At 37.3% G+C, this 18,478-nt stretch overlaps 5 protein-coding genes across 5 annotated transcripts; all 5 read left to right on the top strand.

Annotated features, from left to right (window-relative positions):
• Positions 1 to 327: 327 nt before the first annotated feature.
• Positions 328 to 2,260, top strand: LOC106648652 (trichohyalin-like). The gene is made up of 7 exons (XM_023460303.1): positions 328 to 557; positions 622 to 806; positions 874 to 994; positions 1,063 to 1,270; positions 1,336 to 1,685; positions 1,759 to 1,926; positions 2,027 to 2,260. The coding sequence occupies exons 1-7, from the start codon at positions 333 to 335 to the stop codon at positions 2,168 to 2,170; spliced, it is 1,401 nt and encodes a 466-aa protein (XP_023316071.1). The 5' UTR covers positions 328 to 332; the 3' UTR covers positions 2,171 to 2,260.
• Positions 2,261 to 4,877: 2,617 nt separating this feature from the next.
• Positions 4,878 to 7,280, top strand: LOC106648532 (mitochondrial 2-oxoglutarate/malate carrier protein-like). Its single transcript, XM_014365474.2, has 6 exons — positions 4,878 to 5,216; positions 5,649 to 5,864; positions 5,940 to 6,070; positions 6,197 to 6,367; positions 6,444 to 6,543; positions 6,625 to 7,280. Exons 1-6 carry the CDS (start codon positions 5,161 to 5,163, stop codon positions 6,824 to 6,826), a joined length of 876 nt encoding a protein of 291 aa, XP_014220960.1. The 5' UTR covers positions 4,878 to 5,160; the 3' UTR covers positions 6,827 to 7,280.
• Positions 7,281 to 7,365: 85 nt separating this feature from the next.
• LOC106648454 (uncharacterized histidine-rich protein DDB_G0274557-like) lies at positions 7,366 to 8,662 on the top strand. Its single transcript, XM_014365375.1, has 2 exons — positions 7,366 to 8,158; positions 8,256 to 8,662. The coding sequence occupies exons 1-2, from the start codon at positions 8,098 to 8,100 to the stop codon at positions 8,660 to 8,662; spliced, it is 468 nt and encodes a 155-aa protein (XP_014220861.1). The 5' UTR covers positions 7,366 to 8,097.
• A 1,354-nt stretch (positions 8,663 to 10,016) lies between these two features.
• Positions 10,017 to 10,565, top strand: LOC106648455 (histidine-rich glycoprotein-like). The gene is made up of 2 exons (XM_014365376.1): positions 10,017 to 10,065; positions 10,162 to 10,565. The coding sequence occupies exons 1-2, from the start codon at positions 10,017 to 10,019 to the stop codon at positions 10,563 to 10,565; spliced, it is 453 nt and encodes a 150-aa protein (XP_014220862.1).
• Positions 10,566 to 13,637: 3,072 nt separating this feature from the next.
• LOC106648456 (histidine-rich glycoprotein-like) lies at positions 13,638 to 14,145 on the top strand. Its single transcript, XM_014365377.1, has 2 exons — positions 13,638 to 13,692; positions 13,790 to 14,145. Exons 1-2 carry the CDS (start codon positions 13,638 to 13,640, stop codon positions 14,143 to 14,145), a joined length of 411 nt encoding a protein of 136 aa, XP_014220863.1.
• Positions 14,146 to 18,478: the final 4,333 nt, after the last annotated feature.

The following is an 18,478-nucleotide window of genomic DNA, read 5'->3' on the forward strand; positions in this document are numbered from 1 at the left end:
TAATTTTTATACATCGAGGGAAAATCATCGTGATAAAAATTATCAGTGACGCTTCGATCGGCAATCATCATGGTGAAAATGAGAGGCTGCATGCCTGGGGGCCCGCACTCGACCTATTACTACGGGAACGTGAGTAAACTCGCTCCTTTTCCTCGATGAAAATTAATCGATGAAATTCCATCGTTAAGAAGAATCAGCGAACCCGGGCCCTGATCGTCCCGAAGGATGAGTTTCAACGCTATCACGAGTACGCGCTCGAGGACCAGCGAGTCGCTCTGCTGGCCGAGCGCGAGACGAAGCGCATCGCCGAGCTCCGAAAGGCCGCCTACGAGATGACGAAAAACTGGGAGGATACCGCGGAAAATATCGCCAATCGCAAGAAGCAAGAGCTGCTGTCGAGGCGACAGGTCGAGGAAGCCCAGAGGGTGAAGCTGATGAAGGAGCTCGCGGCGGAGAACGCCGCCAACCGGGCGCAGGTCTTAAAGGAGGCCCGAGAGCTGATACTGCAGCGCAAGCCCCAGTGTAGATTGATCAATCGGGCGCTCCTCGTTTCCGAGGTATCGATGTAATACGATCGCGCGAATTTTCCTCGCGTTATACTGAGACCGTGCGAGTATATAGGGTTACAGGGTGCTGGAGACTCAAAAAGAGGCGAAGCGCGAGAAGGAAAACGCGGAGAGGAAACTGGATGAGGAGTGGGCGAGGCACGTGATCGAGGACGTGGAAAAGTATCGGTTGGAGGAGGAGGAGAAACGCGAGAAGAGGATGAGAGAATTGAAGAAGCACAACGAGGCTTTGGATAGACAGTTGGTATCACATGTTTTGATACTTTTGCAATAATTGTTGCATCGAAATTTTAATTTGTGTCATTAGGGTCGAGGAGAATAGAAGATCTCTGAAGAAATTGGAGGAATCCATACGAAAGGCCGAGCTGGAGGACATTCGGAACATGTCGAACGAGATAAACGAGATCAAAGAACGCGAATTGAAATTAGTATGTAAATATATGGATGATGCTGTGTGTTTTCATGAATCATTTATCATTTCTTTCGTCGAGCGTAGGCCAGAGAAAAACGCGAGGCACTGATCAAGATGTTCGACGAAGCCATCGAGGAGAGGAAAAAGTACGAGAAGAGGGTCAAGGAGGAGGAGGAGTTCGAGATGAAAGTCGTCAAGATATTCAACGAGATGAAGACGGAAATGCAGAGATCGCTGAAGGAAAAAATTAAAGCCGCCAAAGACGAAAGGATGCGTCAAATAGAAGTTTTGGGTAATTGACTGCGATAACAGTTTTCTTTTTTATGAATCCTAATACAAAGTATGTATTTGTTGAAGCCAAGAGACTGGAGAAAATAAAGAAAGAAAAAGAAGAGCGCGAGGCTTCGAGTGAACAGCACAGAGATGCGATAGTAAAGAAACTCGAAGAGCAAAAGAAGCTGGAAGATCTGGAAAAAATCAAACTTGCCAAGGAGAAGAAGGAAAAGGCTCGTCGGGATATGCAAGAACAATTGAAGTGGTTGGAGGAGGAGCAGGAGAGGAAGAGAAAGGAGGAGATGGAATTGCAACTTTGGGAGGCCTTGCAAAGATACAAGCGGGACGAGTTCAACAAAGAATGGAATCAGCAGAAACGACTCGAAGAGAAGAGCAAGAGATTGACTTACGGCAAGATATTGAAGAAACAGATGGTATTAATAATTACATCGTTATCGATCCAAGTACAGAGTGCAGAAAATCACGAGATTCGGTTGAAATTTGCAGATCGAGCAAGAGAGGGAGAAAAAAAAGTTGGCCAAGGAGGAGGACGACTCGAAGGCCGTGAAGGACATGATCGACACGGCCAACGCGAGGGTCTTGGCTTACGGCGAAAAAATCATGAAAGAGTCTCAGGGCGTCCGGCCCACTTATCCGATCGTCAAAGCCATCGAGGTATCTTATCGTTCAATTTTGCTTCCTCTATAGAGAAAGCTATTTAATTAATACGAGGTAATATTCAAAATCCAATGCATGTGACTTATTTCATTTGCAGGAATTCAAAAGGGACGTCGGTTTGACCCGTCACAAGAGGGACGAGGAGGCCGCCGACAGGACGAGCGTCCCGAAGAGGGACAGAGGCAAGCGGGTCGTTCGTCCCAAGGTCGTCGAAGACCAAGACGCCTTTCAGCTTGGCTGATCTTAATCTGTCTTGGCGTAATAATAAAATTTACACTCTATCAAACGAAAAAAAAATTCACTTATCGCTAAAGCTAAATTATCGATTTTATGCTAATATATCCTTTATGAATCCACTACAATTATTTGACGTATTTGGGTAGATGGCGTTTGCGAGCAGGGGTACACTTTTGGTGCGCGCGCAGCGCTTCAAGGGGTGCCTGGGATATACTTGTAAATCGATAATGTAATATGGGGGTCAGTTAGCGTTACAACGCCACAGCGCGAGCAGCAAAGTGAGATCAAAGTGCATCGATAAAAGTTAAAAAAGTTTAAAAAAAAAATTGTCTATTGTGTGTTGTGTATTTGCGTGCCAAGAACTGAAACGATAACGATTCCGAACATGGACTGGCGGCTCTTCTCGCTCTCTGGCATAGACAGCTCAGAAAAATTGAAGATACTGCGTAAAAAGATCAATTGGAAGGACGTAAATGAGCGAAGCGAATTTCTCAGTCAGTTTTGCGATTTGATCAGAGATTGGAAGGGCGAACTTCCAGATCTTCGAGACATCTTTCGAAGTGAAGAAATTGACTGGCTTCTCACTAAGTCCATAATGCAGAAATGGCAGCAAAAATACGATCTCATAAATTTTGTGATCAGGTGCGGCTACAAGGACGAGCCCGAAATCGATCGGAAGGGCAGGCCCATATTGCGTCGCAACACACCGATACATTTTGCTGCTATATATAACCATCATCATGAAGTTATCCATGATCTATTTAAAATATACGACAGATTTGATGTGAACTACCGCGACAACCACGATTCCACGCATTTTCTCATAGCTTGCCAGTACGGCTTTTACAAAGTCGCGAAGAAATTTCTCGAGCTTGGCAAGGTGGATCTCGAATATATCAATCCGATATCAGGCAGCTCCCCGCTGCACATGGCTCTGAACTGCGGACGCAAGAAGACATTCGAATTGCTGCTGAGAAGCGGAGCCGATCCCAATCTGGCTAACCGGGCCGGATCGACACCTCTGCACATTCTTTGCGCAAAAAAAAGAAAAGACGACAGATGGGATGACTGCGACGACGACAGCGAAGATGGCAGCGACGATTATATGGCTGATTGGCTAAATAAATTCTTCATGATCAACGACGAAAAGCATCAGCTGGTGCAAATTGACGCTCGAGACAATAAGGGTAACACACCGTTGCAATTAGCCGTGAAAAATCTTTCGCTGAAAATGGTCGGTATGTGCTCCTGGATCGTGGCGCAGATCCGTCTAATTTCGTTTTTCCCGTACTGAGTCCTTACCAGAACTGCTGTAAATTTTGTCTAGGAGAGGGGCCCAATTATTATAAATTGAGAGTAGCGTCTCGCGTTTTGGCCATCGTGGAACGTCTCGAGGGAAGAGGATACCAGCTCGGAGTCAATGCTTCGAACGTTGCGGCGATATTCGTCGAGTACAAATTGTTCCAGAAGTCGCCGACCGTTCGCCAACGTTGGCGCAACGACGAGGATTTCGCGGAGAAGGCGAAAAAAATTATCCTGAAGCCGAGCGAGCTGTCGCTGTACGATTTTTTCGAGTTACCACGGAAAGAGGCCGAAAAACTGTTTGCGTATACGGACTACTACAATTTTTGGCGTTCGAAGATACTTTCCGGACTCGACCGAGAGCACAAAATCACCTGCGTGGATGACATGTGCGAGATAATGTCGAGGGGATTTTTCCGGCGATGGGCGCTGGATTCTTTCGTGGAGCTGACGCAGCACCGATTAGTGCTTGATTGCTGCGAAATGATCATCGATAAGCTGACCAACGAAGAATTATTGAATGTTTGCCTGGCCGCTGCGGACCAAAGCTCGAAATCGCCATAGGCATATTTGTTGTATTTTTCGATGTTTGGTGTTATTAACTGTCAAAAACTGTCCATTTTATTCAAATCCATAAATGAATCAATATAAACATTTAAAAAATTCCATAAGCATATTTACTGTATTTTTCGATGCTTGGTATTATTAAGTATCAAAAACTGTCCACTTTATTGAAATAAATAAATGCATCAATATAGACATTAAAAAAATGCCATAAGCATATTTGCTGTATTTTTCGATGTTTGGTGTTATGAACTGTCAAAAACTGTCCATTTTATTCAAATCAATAAATAAATCAATATAAACATTCAAAAAATGCCATAAGCATACTTACTGTATTTTTCGATGCTTGGTGTTATTAACTGTCAAAGACTGTCCATTTTATTCAAATAAATGAATGAATAAATACATCTAAAAAAATAGTTCATTAATTGTCTTACACTTTAATATTTTAATCGTGCTTAGATGTTTTTGTTTTTGGAGTAAAAATATAAAATCGCCTTACGCAAAAGCTTTCCGTAAAAGCCGACTCTAAGTCCAACATCAACAACGTCGCAATGGCACATTGAAAACATCGGACTTCCGTCAATAAGCTATGGAATGCTTACGAATCAACCGCGTGGAAAAATTGACTCATCGTCGCTAATCTACCTCTAACTATTTTTAAATACCTTTAAAAATCTATTTAAAATGCATTACCCGGTATATCTCACGATGATATCGAAAAATAGCCTCGAATCTCGGCGCTCGCCACGCGAGATGGCGCTACCGGGTGGCTTTGTATCGCGCGCGGATATTGCAGCAGGGCAGGCGGCAATTCTCTCTGCAGCAGCAGCCGAGCAGTCGTCGTCGTGGCGAATGTAATCAAACACTGCAGTTTCTCTCTCTCTGTGCGCGTTACCCCCCAAGTAGACGACGACGTGCGTATTGTACACATCACGCACACACTTTCATCCGCTGCTAGATTGATAGAGCGGTGGACCAGACGACGACTGCTACATTACATTTAAATTTACATTTATTTTGTATCACGTGCTGCTGCTGTCTTTCCGTGCGACGCCCCAAGGTCGGCACAACAGCTCGTTGAAATAATTGGCATTGTGCACCGTGCGTCAAACGAAATTCACAACAATGGGCGAGAAGACGGTACCGAACGGCATCAAATTTCTCATTGGAGGCACCTCCGGGTAAATACAGTCTTTTTTAGAAAATTATTATAGTTCACGACGTCGATTTACTTTCATTTATTTTTTTTTTATTTTACGTAAAATGTTATACCGTTACGTTGTTTTCGTTAGCGAGCGGTGTGAGAGATTACACCATCGAATATGATTTTACGTCATTTAGCTCGAAAATCTTTTTCATGTGACTCTGATAAACAATGTGATGAAACTATTTCAAGTGTTGTACACAATGTGTACATTTTTTTAGCCTTATCTATAGAGTCATGAATTGTCAAATTTTATTCGGAAGTTAATTACCTTATTTCAATCAATTGTATTGAATATTTAACGAAATGCAAATTTTTCTCTTATTTTATAATTATTTATCAAAAGGCAATGACAAGATACTTTGGTACTATTAATGAATGCTAATCGATAACATTTTTTCTTGTCTAGCATGGCTGCCACATGCTTTGTGCAGCCACTTGACCTCATAAAGAATCGCATGCAGTTAAGTAAAACCAAAACATCGACAATGTCAGTCATTGGGTCAATTGTGAAAAATGAAGGCTTTTTTGCAATGTATTCTGGATTATCTGCTGGTTTAATGCGACAAGCCACTTACACAACAACTAGACTTGGAATATATACATGGCTATTTGAACTGGCCTCGTGAGTCAAAAAAATCTATTAGCATGAGTTGTGAAATAACGATAACATTACATCGATTTTATAATATTTTTATAGGAAAGACGGTCAGCCTAATTTTATAACTAAAGCTGGTCTGGGTATGGCTGCTGGGTGCGTTGGAGCATTTGTTGGAACTCCAGCTGAAGTTGCTCTTATAAGAATGACTGCTGATGGCAGATTACCTCTTGGTTAGTTCAAAAACATGCAAGTCTAATACATTGTGTTAACTTGTCATTTATCAGAAAATATTTGAAAATATGCCAAGAAAATTTTATGTATTGCATAACCTTAATGCACACATTGTATTGTTTTAGCTGAGAGAAGAAATTACAAGAATGTTTTTCATGCTCTGATACGTATTACAAGAGAAGAAGGTGTTTTTGCTCTGTGGCGAGGAGCTATTCCAACAATGGGAAGAGCAATGGTTGTCAACGCAGCTCAACTAGCATCGTATTCACAAGCCAAACAAGCCCTCTTAGATACAGGTGAAATATTTCACTCCTTTTCATACAAATTTAATATCATAGAATATTTGCTAATAATATTTCTGTCTTATTGCAGGATACTTTGAAGAAAACATAACTTTACATTTCGTCAGTTCAATGATTTCTGGTTTGGTAACTACAGCAGCTTCTATGCCAGTTGATATTGCTAAAACAAGGTAAACTATTCTTAAAATTTTAACTGATTATACTTTTTATAAGTCAACCATCATCATAACAATATTTTGTTATTTTTGTAGAATCCAAAATATGAAAACTATTGATGGAAAGCCTGAATTCAAGGGTGCAATAGATGTTTTGGGCAAGGTAGTACGCAATGAGGGAGTATTTGCTCTGTGGAAAGGATTCTTTCCTTACTACGCTCGTCTTGGGCCCCATACAGTGTTAACATTCATCTTTTTGGAGCAAATGACCTCAGCATACAAGAGTCGTTACGCATGATTTTCTTAAACGGTGCAATTGATGTTTAATTATTTTTTAAATATTTATAAAATTGTGACGAGAACAAATCAAGGATAGTTGATTATTTTTTTGACTTTCTTTTATACGCTTTCAAGAAACAAAACATTCTACATGCATTCTCATTTCATTATTTTGAAGTTGTCATCGTCTGGTACGATGATCAAAATTATTGCTTATGTTTTTACAGCAGCTCGCTTAGTGACGTAATGTATATTATTCGTTATAATTGACCTTATATTCGAAGCTTTATTGAGGCACTAAAACTAGTGTTGTGAATTCTGAAATGTTTATACATTAAGTTATAATCCCTTTGAAGCATAAAACTGTTCTTATAATAAAGATGGCTTATTTCGATTTGATACAACAGTTTTTAGATTTTAAGTATTAAAAGTCATGTACATATTTGTAATAAAAAAAAATTTATGTTATCGAACATTTTTAATGATTATTATATTTTTGTTAAATGTTCATAAAATTTTTCAATAGAATTTCTTGAGTCAATGCCAAAGTAATGTAAATCCTTTTTATAGACATTTGATTATGAAACGTGAATGAAATATTAATGTTTAATAAAATCGAATTTTGCATATAAAAAACATTTGAAAGTGATTTACTTGCACATACAAAAATATTGTTACTTATACTAATGCTATAATACTAGTTAAAATTCTCAAATTACTACAAATCCTTGATTATCCAGATAATATTTGATTTTTCTTTTTTACAACTCTCATTATTGAATAACGATAAACTCTTTGTTAAAGAAAATGTTCTTATTAATTTGCGCAGACTCTGTATCGATGATTTGAACTGTAGCCTCATTTGCATAAATACTGGGAAAAAAGAGTCTCTTTTGATACACGCACATTTCTCACAAATGACCCTGATCGAGTTAAACAGCGACCGCGCATAAATTAAAAAGAATCTCAATATTTGTGTCCGCCGCGTGCGAATACTTTTGGAGTCGTTCCCGTTGACAAATGTGCCTCATGCGCGCGGGGAATAGCCCAGAGTAATATCGCGTGCGTACTATATAACATATATACACATTACATTGTGGACACGAGCTACGACGACGCGAACTGGAAAGTCCGCCGCTCGCGCGGCGCAAAAATTAGCGGATTTAATTATTTTTTTCTCCAAAAAGTCGGAATCCCTACTCTATATTTGGAAGCTAATATAAGACGTTACTTTTTCGAAAAAACTACGTTAGTTCGAGCGTATCCTCTCCGCGGTGACGATAAAGCTAGATGCCAAAAAAAATGTTCAAGTTCATCGTCGCTCTGTTCGCTCTCGCAGCTGTGGCTCAAGGTCCGTATTAATTATAAATTGTTTTTCCTGTTCGGTCAATAATTCTAGACCCGATAAGAATTAAACACCACGATTTATGTATTTTTTTTTTTTACAGCACAAATTTTCCCCAATCAAGGCAACTTATATAACCCGCAACAAGGACAATTTTACAATCCCAATCCACAAGGTGCGAATCACTTTGCCAATCAGCAGTTCGGTGTGAATCCGTATCAACAGGGTCACGATCAGCACCATCACGATCATCATGTGAGCCCTCACCATCACGATCATCACGTTGACGTTCTCGAGCATGATCATCATCACGGACACCACGAGGAACCCCATCACCATCACGGACATCACGAGGATGTTCACCACCACCATGGACATCACGAGGAGCCTCACCATCATCATCACGTCGAAGCCCTAGATCATCATCATCACGATCATCACGAGCATCACGTCGAGCCTCATCACGGACACCACGACCACCACCATGGTAATCATGACTATCATCATTAATTCTTCGAAAGTTTCGTCGATTGAAAAAAATTTGTTGTTGGTTTCATAAGAGTAGAATTAAGTTTGTTATGCGCTTGACAACAGCTTTTGAACTGTTTGTACAATCAAAAATGTAAATATGAAATACTATCAATAAAATTGGTTTATAATAATACATATTCGAGCTTTTCCAAAATTTTAAGAACAAATCCACATTCTTTTGCGTTAGTCCTAGAATCATGCTATGTATAATAGTCTTATAGAAATTCTACTATCAATTTTGATACATATACAATCGTATCAATTGAGGAAGAACGTCCGTGTAACCGGTTTGCAAGAGGTCAATGAAGCCTTGAAGTATTCGCAAGTATAATCTACGGCAGTACAGTTAAAGATTTTTGGCTCTCAGTCATAACTAAAGTACAATCATCCATGTGTCTTCTCGACTTTCTAAAATTTTTAGTTAATAAAAGTGACTCAAATTTTAGAAACATTTCGAAATGAAGTTTTTCGTTTTAATTTATCTTGATTTTCAGTTTCGCTCCCTTTTCAACATCAACATTTTCTTATAAAATACAATCGTCGTATACGTAATCATTTGATTATGTTTGATAGTTTTCTGTTTTAATTTAAACGTGAAAGCGTTAAGCTCTCATAATTGGTAATTATTTAGTTAACAAATTTACTCTTAAATATTTACCCACAATAGTAGCAAATGTTCTGATACTTAACTAAGAAATCACTGACATATTAAAAGTTTCATATTCGGAAGAGCCTTGTAAAAATTACTCGTGCTCTGCTCTTTGTGCTTAGTTATAATTTAAAAATAAAACCTAAATTTAGTATTCGATGTTTTATTTAAAGTATCTCGAATGATTAATATTGAATTATTACACGTGAGAAGTGATTATTAAAATTATACTGAATCTATAATGCGTTAATATTTTCCACGTGGACTTTTGTTTCCTGGTGAATAGCAATAAAAATATCGAGATCTTGTTGTTATGGGGTCGAGTATTAAATAAATATAGACCAAAATGACCCAGTCAAAATATTTCATAAATATTCAGAGAATAATTAGGAGATGTACAGTGTTTTTTTTAAATGCATCACTTGGAAATAAGTCTGAAATATATGTATCTTAATTGTCTCGGTGTCATCGTCCGTTCGGTTTCTTTGGAATATTTTATAAGCATTCAATTCTTGGCTACACGGGTGTAAATTTACCCATCTTATAGTTCCTTCTCTTCGTAACTGAATTCATAATCATATGCTAGACCGATATTTTACTATAAAAGCCAACTTTTTGGCGATCGGAGCGTCAGTTTCGTTTTCGATCTGTCGAAGCAAACGTCTTAACTGAAACCCAGTTAAAATGTTCAAAATCGCCTTAGTTTCCTTTGCCCTTGTGGCCATGAGTGCTGGTAAGTCGACTTTTACATTTTCTCAATGAACCAACCGCGAGTTTCAATCATTCCGTTTTGAAAATATCTAAAGTGCATTACTTTGTATCATTATAGGCGATTTGCAATATCAAGCCGGACATCTAGTTGATCCGGGCTTCTACCGACCTCCTACTGGACCCGTCCACGACTTACATCACCACGATGTCCACGGCCATCACGATGACCATCACCATCACGATGTTCACCATTACGACGATCATCATCACGATGTTCACCAGCATCCCAAAGTATTTATACCACCTCCCTCGCATTTACCTGTCCACCATCACGATGACCATCACCATCATCACGACGACCATCATCACGATGTGCATCACGACGTGCATCATGGCCACGTGGACCCACACCACCACCACGAGGAGCCACACCACCACCATCCACCGAGCCAAGGAGGTCTCCTCTCGAAATTGCACCACGCTTGGCACGATCTCACCGGAACCATGCACCAACATCATTGAAAACGAACAAATTGAATTACTTTAATGTTAGCTTTAGAATAAAGAAAAAGTTATTATTTAGATAAAAAGATTTTAATTTGCTGGATGATTTTATAAGGCTGTTATTTTATTTTAAAAAAAGAATTGACAAATACATCTCGTTTTTAAAATCAATTTTTATTTTTGATTTTCTTTCCAAATAACATATTTACAGGTAGCAACATGATGAATAAGAGATAATACAAAAAACAACGATAGGATTATCAAGCATTCAATGAAAAATTGCATTTACACTACCAGAAAACTATCAGTGCATGTGCCGCTTCTATGAAAATAAATATTTCAATTGAAAAATTCAATGCTCTTTAAGAAGGCTTTTTCGGCTTTAAGGGGGCTTAACTCGATTTATGAATCACAAAAACAAATCCTCCGCACTAGCTGAGAAACTAGCCAAGTAAAAAAAGTCCCGCTGATGAAGATGCGGTGTGAACCATACCCTCTCTGCCATCCATGGAGTGGTTCAAATCTTAATAAACCAATCAAGGTCAAAAATAAAATGTCAGTGTAGGGTAGCTGCTTCTTTTGTCTTTGCCACGGCATAAACGTACAAAATTTCCTGAAAACAAGAAATTTTCTTTGAATTTTCGATGTGGAACTTTTTATGGCTCGTTGGGACATTTAATTAATCACACTTACAAGAACGCATTGGCGGTGACTGAGCCGCTTAGCCAAGCGACGAAAATAGAAAGTTCACTACAAAAGTCTTAGAAGTATTAGAAAATAATGTCCGTCTGATGGTCATGCGATGTAAAGCATACGCCTCTGTCATCAGTGGAATGGTTCAAATCGAGGTTCAAATCTTGGTAAAACCATTCCAGGTCAATGATAAATGCACACATAACTACCCTTGAAGGTTTATTCCTTCTTTTGTCTTTTCACAGCGCTAGCATATCCTATACAGGTCAAATATCATCTTTACGGGTAGCAAAATGATGAAAGAGAGATAATAAAAAAAACATTCACAGGATTATCGAGCATTCATGTTTAAATTAACGTTGCAATGAAAACTTGCATTTTCATTGCCAGAAAACTATCAGCGTATGTGCCACTGTTATGAAAATGAATAAGATATTTGAATTAGAAGTTTAATGCTATTTTATGAAGTTGGCTCTAAGGGGGCTTAATTCGATGTATGAGTAACAGAAACAACACTTTAGCACCGGCTGAGAAACTAGCTAAGTGACAAAACGTCCAGCTGATGAAGATGCGTTATAAAGCATGAGCCTCTGCCCCCGGTGAAGTGGTTCAAATCTTGGTAAAACCAATCCGGGTCAAAAATAAAAACGCTACTGTAGAGAAACTGCTTCTTTTTACTTTTCCCGGCACAAACATATAATACTTTAAGAAAATACAAAAAAAATTATTTTCCATGCTACCCCAGCTGCAACTCACCTTTTTTAGCTCTGTGGCTAAAACGAAAAAGTCAATTTCTGCTAAGGAATCCATGAAAAATAATATACGCACCTATGAAGCAAAAACAAAGACTTGGAAAAATGTTTACCAGCCTTGGCATCGGCCTATACGATCTTTACATATTAAATTTACTACATCTTGAACTACTCACAAGCGAAAAAATTAAAAATTGAAAATTAGCAGATTCAAAAAAAATTTGTTTTTCCTTTCATTTGCCTCCTTTGAATATTGTAAAAAAATATATAAAAATAATAGCGTTCTGCTACTAGTTTACAATCCGACTAATTCCGAAAAACTCTAACTTGATGTAACAACAAATTTTCGAGATACTTTCCCATCTGTCTTAAAAAACATGGTTTTGAGAAAAAAGCGTTAAAATTAGTCAACTACCATTGAATTTCGTACAAATGCTTGTTCTTCTGACTTCGACTGATTTAAAATTCGATTAACCTAACAAATTTAATGAGGGGTTTACGAAAGTATAAAAAATTTGAAAATGCAAATTAAAATTGTTTTTTTCGGTTACATCTCATGAGAACCTTCCTTCAAACATCTGAAATAATTTACTTGTTAAAATTTTGATACACGAAAGAGACTTCTCTAATGTGATAAAAAGCTCCCTTACAATGTTAAGATTGATGCCCAAGTGGTTTTATAAGATAAAAATAATTTTAAGATATAGTAAACTTAATTTTTTCACAGCGCTTTATACGCTTGTTTAAAACTACTGGAAATCATGGAAGGTATCGAAGAGATTAAGCTGAAATTTCACTGGAACTTCAAATAATATTCAGTTCGATCATTATTCTAATTTTTACAAAACATTTTTCGACGAAGATTGATTCTTGTTATTTAAAAGCAGCCATATCTACAATTTTTACTTTTACGCTAAAGCGTACTTCCTTGGAAAAAGTTCATTAGGTAATTTTTTATTGTTCAAGGCCTTATTAGAAACGAAAAAAGTGTTCGGTGGTTGAAAAATCAAAATCGAATCAAACGTTTTTTTGAGAATTTAAGATATTTCTGCCATGTAAAAATAGAAAATATTATCGAGTACTGCACGACATGTATTATTAGTCATCAAAGTCTCAAATTGAAAGATCTACCCTGGCCTTGGAAAAAACGAACGAATTTTAGTATTTTTTTTAATTCTATATGGGTTTTACCCCTCAATCCATCTTAGAAATGATCAAGATGATACTAAATCTATATGATACGTTAATATTTCTCACGTGAACTCTTATTTCTTGATGAATTGCAATAAAAAATCAAGATCTGGTTTTTTTCATATAGTCCAGAATAAAATAAATAATACGAAAATAGCCCAGTTAAAATACTTCATGAATATTCAGAGAATAAGCAGGAGGTGTACAATGCTATGTGAATGCACATATCACTTGAAAATAAGCTTAAAAAATACATCTTTATTTTCTCGGTGTCATCGTCCGCTGCTTCTTTGGAATATTTTATAGAAGCATTTAATTCTTTAAATTTACACGGGTGTCAATTTACCCGTCTTATTGTCCCCTCTCTTAGACTGATATTTTACTATAAAAGCCAGACTTTTCGACGATTGGAGTATCAGTTTCGTTCTCGATCTGTTGAAGAAAACATCGAAAAATGTTCAAAATCGCCTTAATCGTTTCCTTTGCCTTTGTGGCTGCAGTGAGTGCTGGTAAGTCGATTTTTATACTTCTCTTTTGAACCAACCACGACTCTCAATAATTTCGTTTCAGAAGTTATCTAAATTGTACCACTTTGTATTATTATAGGCGCCATCAATTACGATTCTCATCACCACGATGACTATCACCACGATGACCATCACGATGACCAGCACTACCATGGAGTAAATCACCAGCAACACTACCAACCCCAACAAGTGCATCACGACGTCCACCATCAACCCCAAGTACATGTAGCACACGCACCTGTCCACCACCACGACGACCATCATCATCACGAAGTCCAACATCAACAAGTCTACGTACCCGTAGCTGTACCCGTAGCTGTGCCAGCCGTCGCTTACCCACAACCAGTGCCACAAACGCACTCCCACTATCACGATGACGATCACCACGACGACCATCATCACGACGACTATCATCATGATTCTCACCATTATTAACTCCGAACATGAACTAATCAACTTACTCAAACGTTATTAGAATAAAAAATCCGATTGTTTAGCTGAACATATTTTAATTCATTGGAAGATGTTATGAGGCTGTTATTTTATTAAGAAAAGAATTGCCAAAATATATCTTTTTTCTAAAAACAATTTTTATTTTTTATAATTCATTTCCTTGTTGAACATTATCATTACAGGTTGCAGAATTAATTAAAAATGCTAAATGAGAGAGGTGAGTATTCATAGGTTTATCGAGCATTCATATTTATCATTAATATTGCAACGATAGCTTGCATTTTCATTATCACCAGGTAAAATTTGTGAGATGTGTAATACTTTTATTTTTAGTCTTTCTCTAACCCTTTATCTAATTATTACATTCTTTATGTCAAAGTAACTATTGTATTGTAATGGATTGAGAAATTATTACATACAAAATTCAGACTTTAATATTTCGCTCGACTGCTTTAAAAGTGAAACAAATACGCTTGATTTTGTTATTTAAGGAGATCTGTACCTCAGACCAAAAATCAAAATTTCGATCCAGTTTTCTGAAACTTCTAGTTAATATTTTTTTAAAAGGCTCCATGGCAACCTTCATCTTGATGTTTTTAAGGTCGCCATAGAGCTTTTTAGAGAAATATTGAATAGAAGTTTCAGAAAACTGGATCAAAATTTTGATTTTTAGGCTCGGGTACAGATCTCTTTAATTACAAAGTGCAAGTAATACATCTATGCATTTTAGTTCATCATTTTTTAATTAAAATAATGCTTATAAGTTGTATTTAGTAAATAGACTCTCCTCAAATCTGAGATACTATAAATACTAATTATCATGAGGAAAAATAATTAAGTATCAAGTATATTTTACAAAACTAAATATTTATTAATTTATTTACAGTCAATACGAATTACATCTCTCATAAAGTATAAGTAAATTCAATTAGATTCTCATATTTCTTTTGTCAACACATAAATCACACGCTAATGCAAGTGGCCGAACCGATGAAGGTCGTCGAGATCGTGCTGCAGATGACCGAGCTGATGGATCAGCTGGTGCTCTCTGTAGGGATTGCGATGGAAGTAGTGGGTGTGAGCCAGCTCGCGCTCCACGTCGTGGTACTGATGGTCGATGACGTGCTCGAGCAAGCCGCTGTTGTGATAGTGGCCACCGCCGTAGCCTCCACCGTAGCCGGGATAATGTCCGTAACCGCCGTAACCGCCGTAGCCGTACTGCGGAGAGGCCGCGCGAGCCACTCGCACGAGAACTATAAAAAATCAAAGATTTAACTTCACTTTCTTCATGTCCCATTATTTTCAACCGAGATACACGTTATACCTTGCTCGCTCGGTGCCGAAAACGCCACCGCCAACAGGCCGAGCAGACAGATCAGGCAGGATTTGATCATTTTTCAGCCTCTATACGGAAAGGAAAGAAAAATACGTTCCTCGAGCTCTCGCGCGAGACCGAGGTAAACTGAAACTAAGTTTATTTTTGCCGAGGATTTATATAGGACGCGCCGCGCAATGAGAGATTTGCTTACCCACTCAATTCTTAATATTTTTTTTTTTGCGCGCGCTCGTATTTACGCACGCAAAATATTACACTCGAGTCTGTGTGCGCGTGGACCAAGAGATTTCGACATCATCGCAGGTAACTGCGCCGAGCCGAGTGCGTAGAGCTGATTTATTATTCGCAGGTATATACTTGTGTGTGAGTATACGCGAACGGAATCGAAAGCAGCCGCGGAATGGGCCTAGGCTGCAATGCGCGTGCATTTTAACGAGCTTATTATTACCTGTTAAATGTATATCGTCGTTGTCATGGCGAGCTGTGAAATCATGGTTTTTCTCAACCGAATCTATATTACTTTGACTTTCAAGGTCGTATTAAAAAGAGTTGCGAATTATGAGCGACGATTACACTTTTTCGAGACACTTCCATTGATATGATAATTTGCACTCTTCCTGTTTACCGATATCATTAGAATAACGAGAGCAGCGGTGCGAATGTGTGGTGCGATGTGCCTCTCGAACGTACAACAGGTGATTTAGCGATTTCTAAGCATATTCATGAAGATGTATACCCAAACAGTATTGATGCCAGGCTAAAAAACCCATGAACTCAATATTATTGCGCGCACGTCTTGGGGGAACGTCAAATAACAGTTTATCCTATACCGAGCCAAGGAATATATAAGAAGGATGCCTCGCGGTGTAGGCGTCAGTTGCGATTTCGCCTCGAATCTTATACGTGTAGGTACAATCCCAAGTTTTCACATAGAGTTTTCATCGACATGGCAAAGCAGATCTTGGTACTTTTGGCACTGGTCGCGATCGCGGCAGCGAGTCCAGCTTTTCAACCAAGTAAGTTCGGACTTTGAACGAGGTGATTATTAGAGTCGTTAATTGTTATCAAAATGATATGTGCATAGGTAATATCAGAGTGGTTCGTGCGGCCAATCCACAGTATGGATACTACAATAATTACGGCGGGCTTGAACATTCTCTGGACCATCAGTACCATGAAATCGAGCACGAGTTGCAGCACACGTGGAATCCGTTCCAAAGGCAGCATTTGCAGCATGATTTGGCTCATCTCAATTCCGATTTACACAATCTTCAATACCATGGTTACTACTAGTGTAATTGTATATTAAAAATTTACATATGCACGAATGTATTATTTAAAAAGTGCAAATACGTTATAAGCAGTTGTAAAAAAGTTTTTTAAAGTTAAATAATAAGTTTCGTTATAAGAAAATCTGAATCAAAGCGTTTCATTAACAATACGAGCACCTTCATTACATTTAATTTAATTTTTTAAACGTATTAGAAAAATAAGAAAAAATTCATTTGCAGATTTAAATGACCGACATTTTTTCCTAGAGGTAAAAGACTGTGGTCGAATAAATTACTTACCGTAAGCAAAAATATATATGCGACGATGCATGATTATTCGAAATTTACGATATCGAAGTTACTGTATTTTTTCCCACTTAATAATTTATGCCGAAATTTCGATGTAAGTACTTCCTTGAAGAATAAGTCTTTACATACAGTTAATATTTAACACCAACTTTACTAGTAATATCTGGTTTTTACGAAGTTTAGCAAAAGATATTTCTTCAACTTTTTATACTTGACTGCTTTAATTAAAGTAGTTTAATTGTTTCAACGATTGCAAATGATACATGAAAAGTGGAGCAAAGTTATTTGTCAATGTTACTGATAATTATAAATGGAAGGGTTTCAATTGAAATAAAATTAAAGAATATTTTTTTTAATGCAAGTATTATTGAATAGTGATGAAATACATTGTCGAATAAATGAATTTTCGAAAGAAATAAGAACATACAATATTAAATATAATTGATCATACTAGTAAATTATGATGAAACAGTAATTATGATCGGAAGTAAAAAAGTATAAAAAAGCAAAAATTTAGAACAAGTATATTTCTGTCCTCCACTGTTGGGATAATTTTATCTGGGATTCATTTGGCTGGCTCTATTGTCCACATTAGCCTTATCACCTTTGTATTCCGAATGATTGGGATTTTTCTGATTTGCGTGGTTGTCATTGTCAGCTTTTATTTGAGCAGGGGTACGAGTATCCTTTTCCATCTGAAAAAATAACAAGGCATACAACAATTTCATTAGTTTTTTTCTGAGATAGCATGTCAGAATTAAAATTTTTTTAATTTCCAATTTTATCAATAATTTAAGTAACTCAAGTTACATTAATAATCGAAATTAAACTAATGATTCCTTTCAAACAACAGTTAAATTATATTGCAAAAATTGATCTCTATATTAAAATACTATGTAAGTAAAAGATCTTTAATAAATATATCGAGATCGCTGAAACGTGTATGAAAATTAATGTCGTAAAAAAATATGTTTGCACTCGATGTAACTAGTGCGAATTACAGTTATTTACGTGTACAGAAAAATTAGAATCAGCAAAATGAATTTTCAAAATTTTTATCAGAGCAGTTCTTATTAAAATAAAAGAAAATCTTTCATGGGTTGAAACTAAAACACTCTTTCAATAAACTACACGCTTGATTTACTGAAAAAATTTCACTTTTCACACAAAAAATTTTGTAAAATTCTGAAGTCACTTTTTGATTAAATAAATTAATGTATGATACTTATAAATTACACACTTTGATTGATTGAAAATTGATTTTTCGCAAACGTCGCTATTGGTTTATCTCTAAACGAAGGATCGTTGAGGACTGTAATGAATCTTGAGAGCAACGTCAGCTTTTATAAGACGAGCAAATCTCAATTGGGAGTCCCTTACAAGGAATCCCTTGCAAGGA

The sequence above is a fragment of the Trichogramma pretiosum genome, unplaced genomic scaffold, assembly GCF_000599845.2.
Source record: "Trichogramma pretiosum strain Unisexual culture from Peru unplaced genomic scaffold, Tpre_2.0 scaffold77, whole genome shotgun sequence".
In the NCBI taxonomy this organism is placed as follows: Eukaryota; Metazoa; Arthropoda; class Insecta; order Hymenoptera; family Trichogrammatidae; genus Trichogramma; species Trichogramma pretiosum.

Bases quoted from the DNA above. Each gene is read 5' to 3' on its own strand.
- LOC106648652 (XM_023460303.1), top strand. From the start codon at position 333: ATGACGAAAAACTGGGAGGATACCGCGGAAAATATCGCCAATCGCAAG. The intron at 1,686-1,758 runs GTATTAATAATT...TGAAATTTGCAG, and splicing joins AGATATTGAAGAAACAGATG to ATCGAGCAAGAGAGGGAGAA. The intron at 1,927-2,026 runs GTATCTTATCGT...TTTCATTTGCAG, and splicing joins CGATCGTCAAAGCCATCGAG to GAATTCAAAAGGGACGTCGG.
- LOC106648532 (XM_014365474.2), top strand. From the start codon at position 5,161: ATGGGCGAGAAGACGGTACCGAACGGCATCAAATTTCTCATTGGAGGC. The intron at 6,071-6,196 runs GTTAGTTCAAAA...GTATTGTTTTAG, and splicing joins TGATGGCAGATTACCTCTTG to CTGAGAGAAGAAATTACAAG. The intron at 6,544-6,624 runs GTAAACTATTCT...TTATTTTTGTAG, and splicing joins GTTGATATTGCTAAAACAAG to AATCCAAAATATGAAAACTA.
- LOC106648454 (XM_014365375.1), top strand. From the start codon at position 8,098: ATGCCAAAAAAAATGTTCAAGTTCATCGTCGCTCTGTTCGCTCTCGCA. The intron at 8,159-8,255 runs GTCCGTATTAAT...TTTTTTTTACAG, and splicing joins TCTCGCAGCTGTGGCTCAAG to CACAAATTTTCCCCAATCAA.
- LOC106648455 (XM_014365376.1), top strand. From the start codon at position 10,017: ATGTTCAAAATCGCCTTAGTTTCCTTTGCCCTTGTGGCCATGAGTGCT. The intron at 10,066-10,161 runs GTAAGTCGACTT...GTATCATTATAG, and splicing joins CCTTGTGGCCATGAGTGCTG to GCGATTTGCAATATCAAGCC.
- LOC106648456 (XM_014365377.1), top strand. From the start codon at position 13,638: ATGTTCAAAATCGCCTTAATCGTTTCCTTTGCCTTTGTGGCTGCAGTG. The intron at 13,693-13,789 runs GTAAGTCGATTT...GTATTATTATAG, and splicing joins TGTGGCTGCAGTGAGTGCTG to GCGCCATCAATTACGATTCT.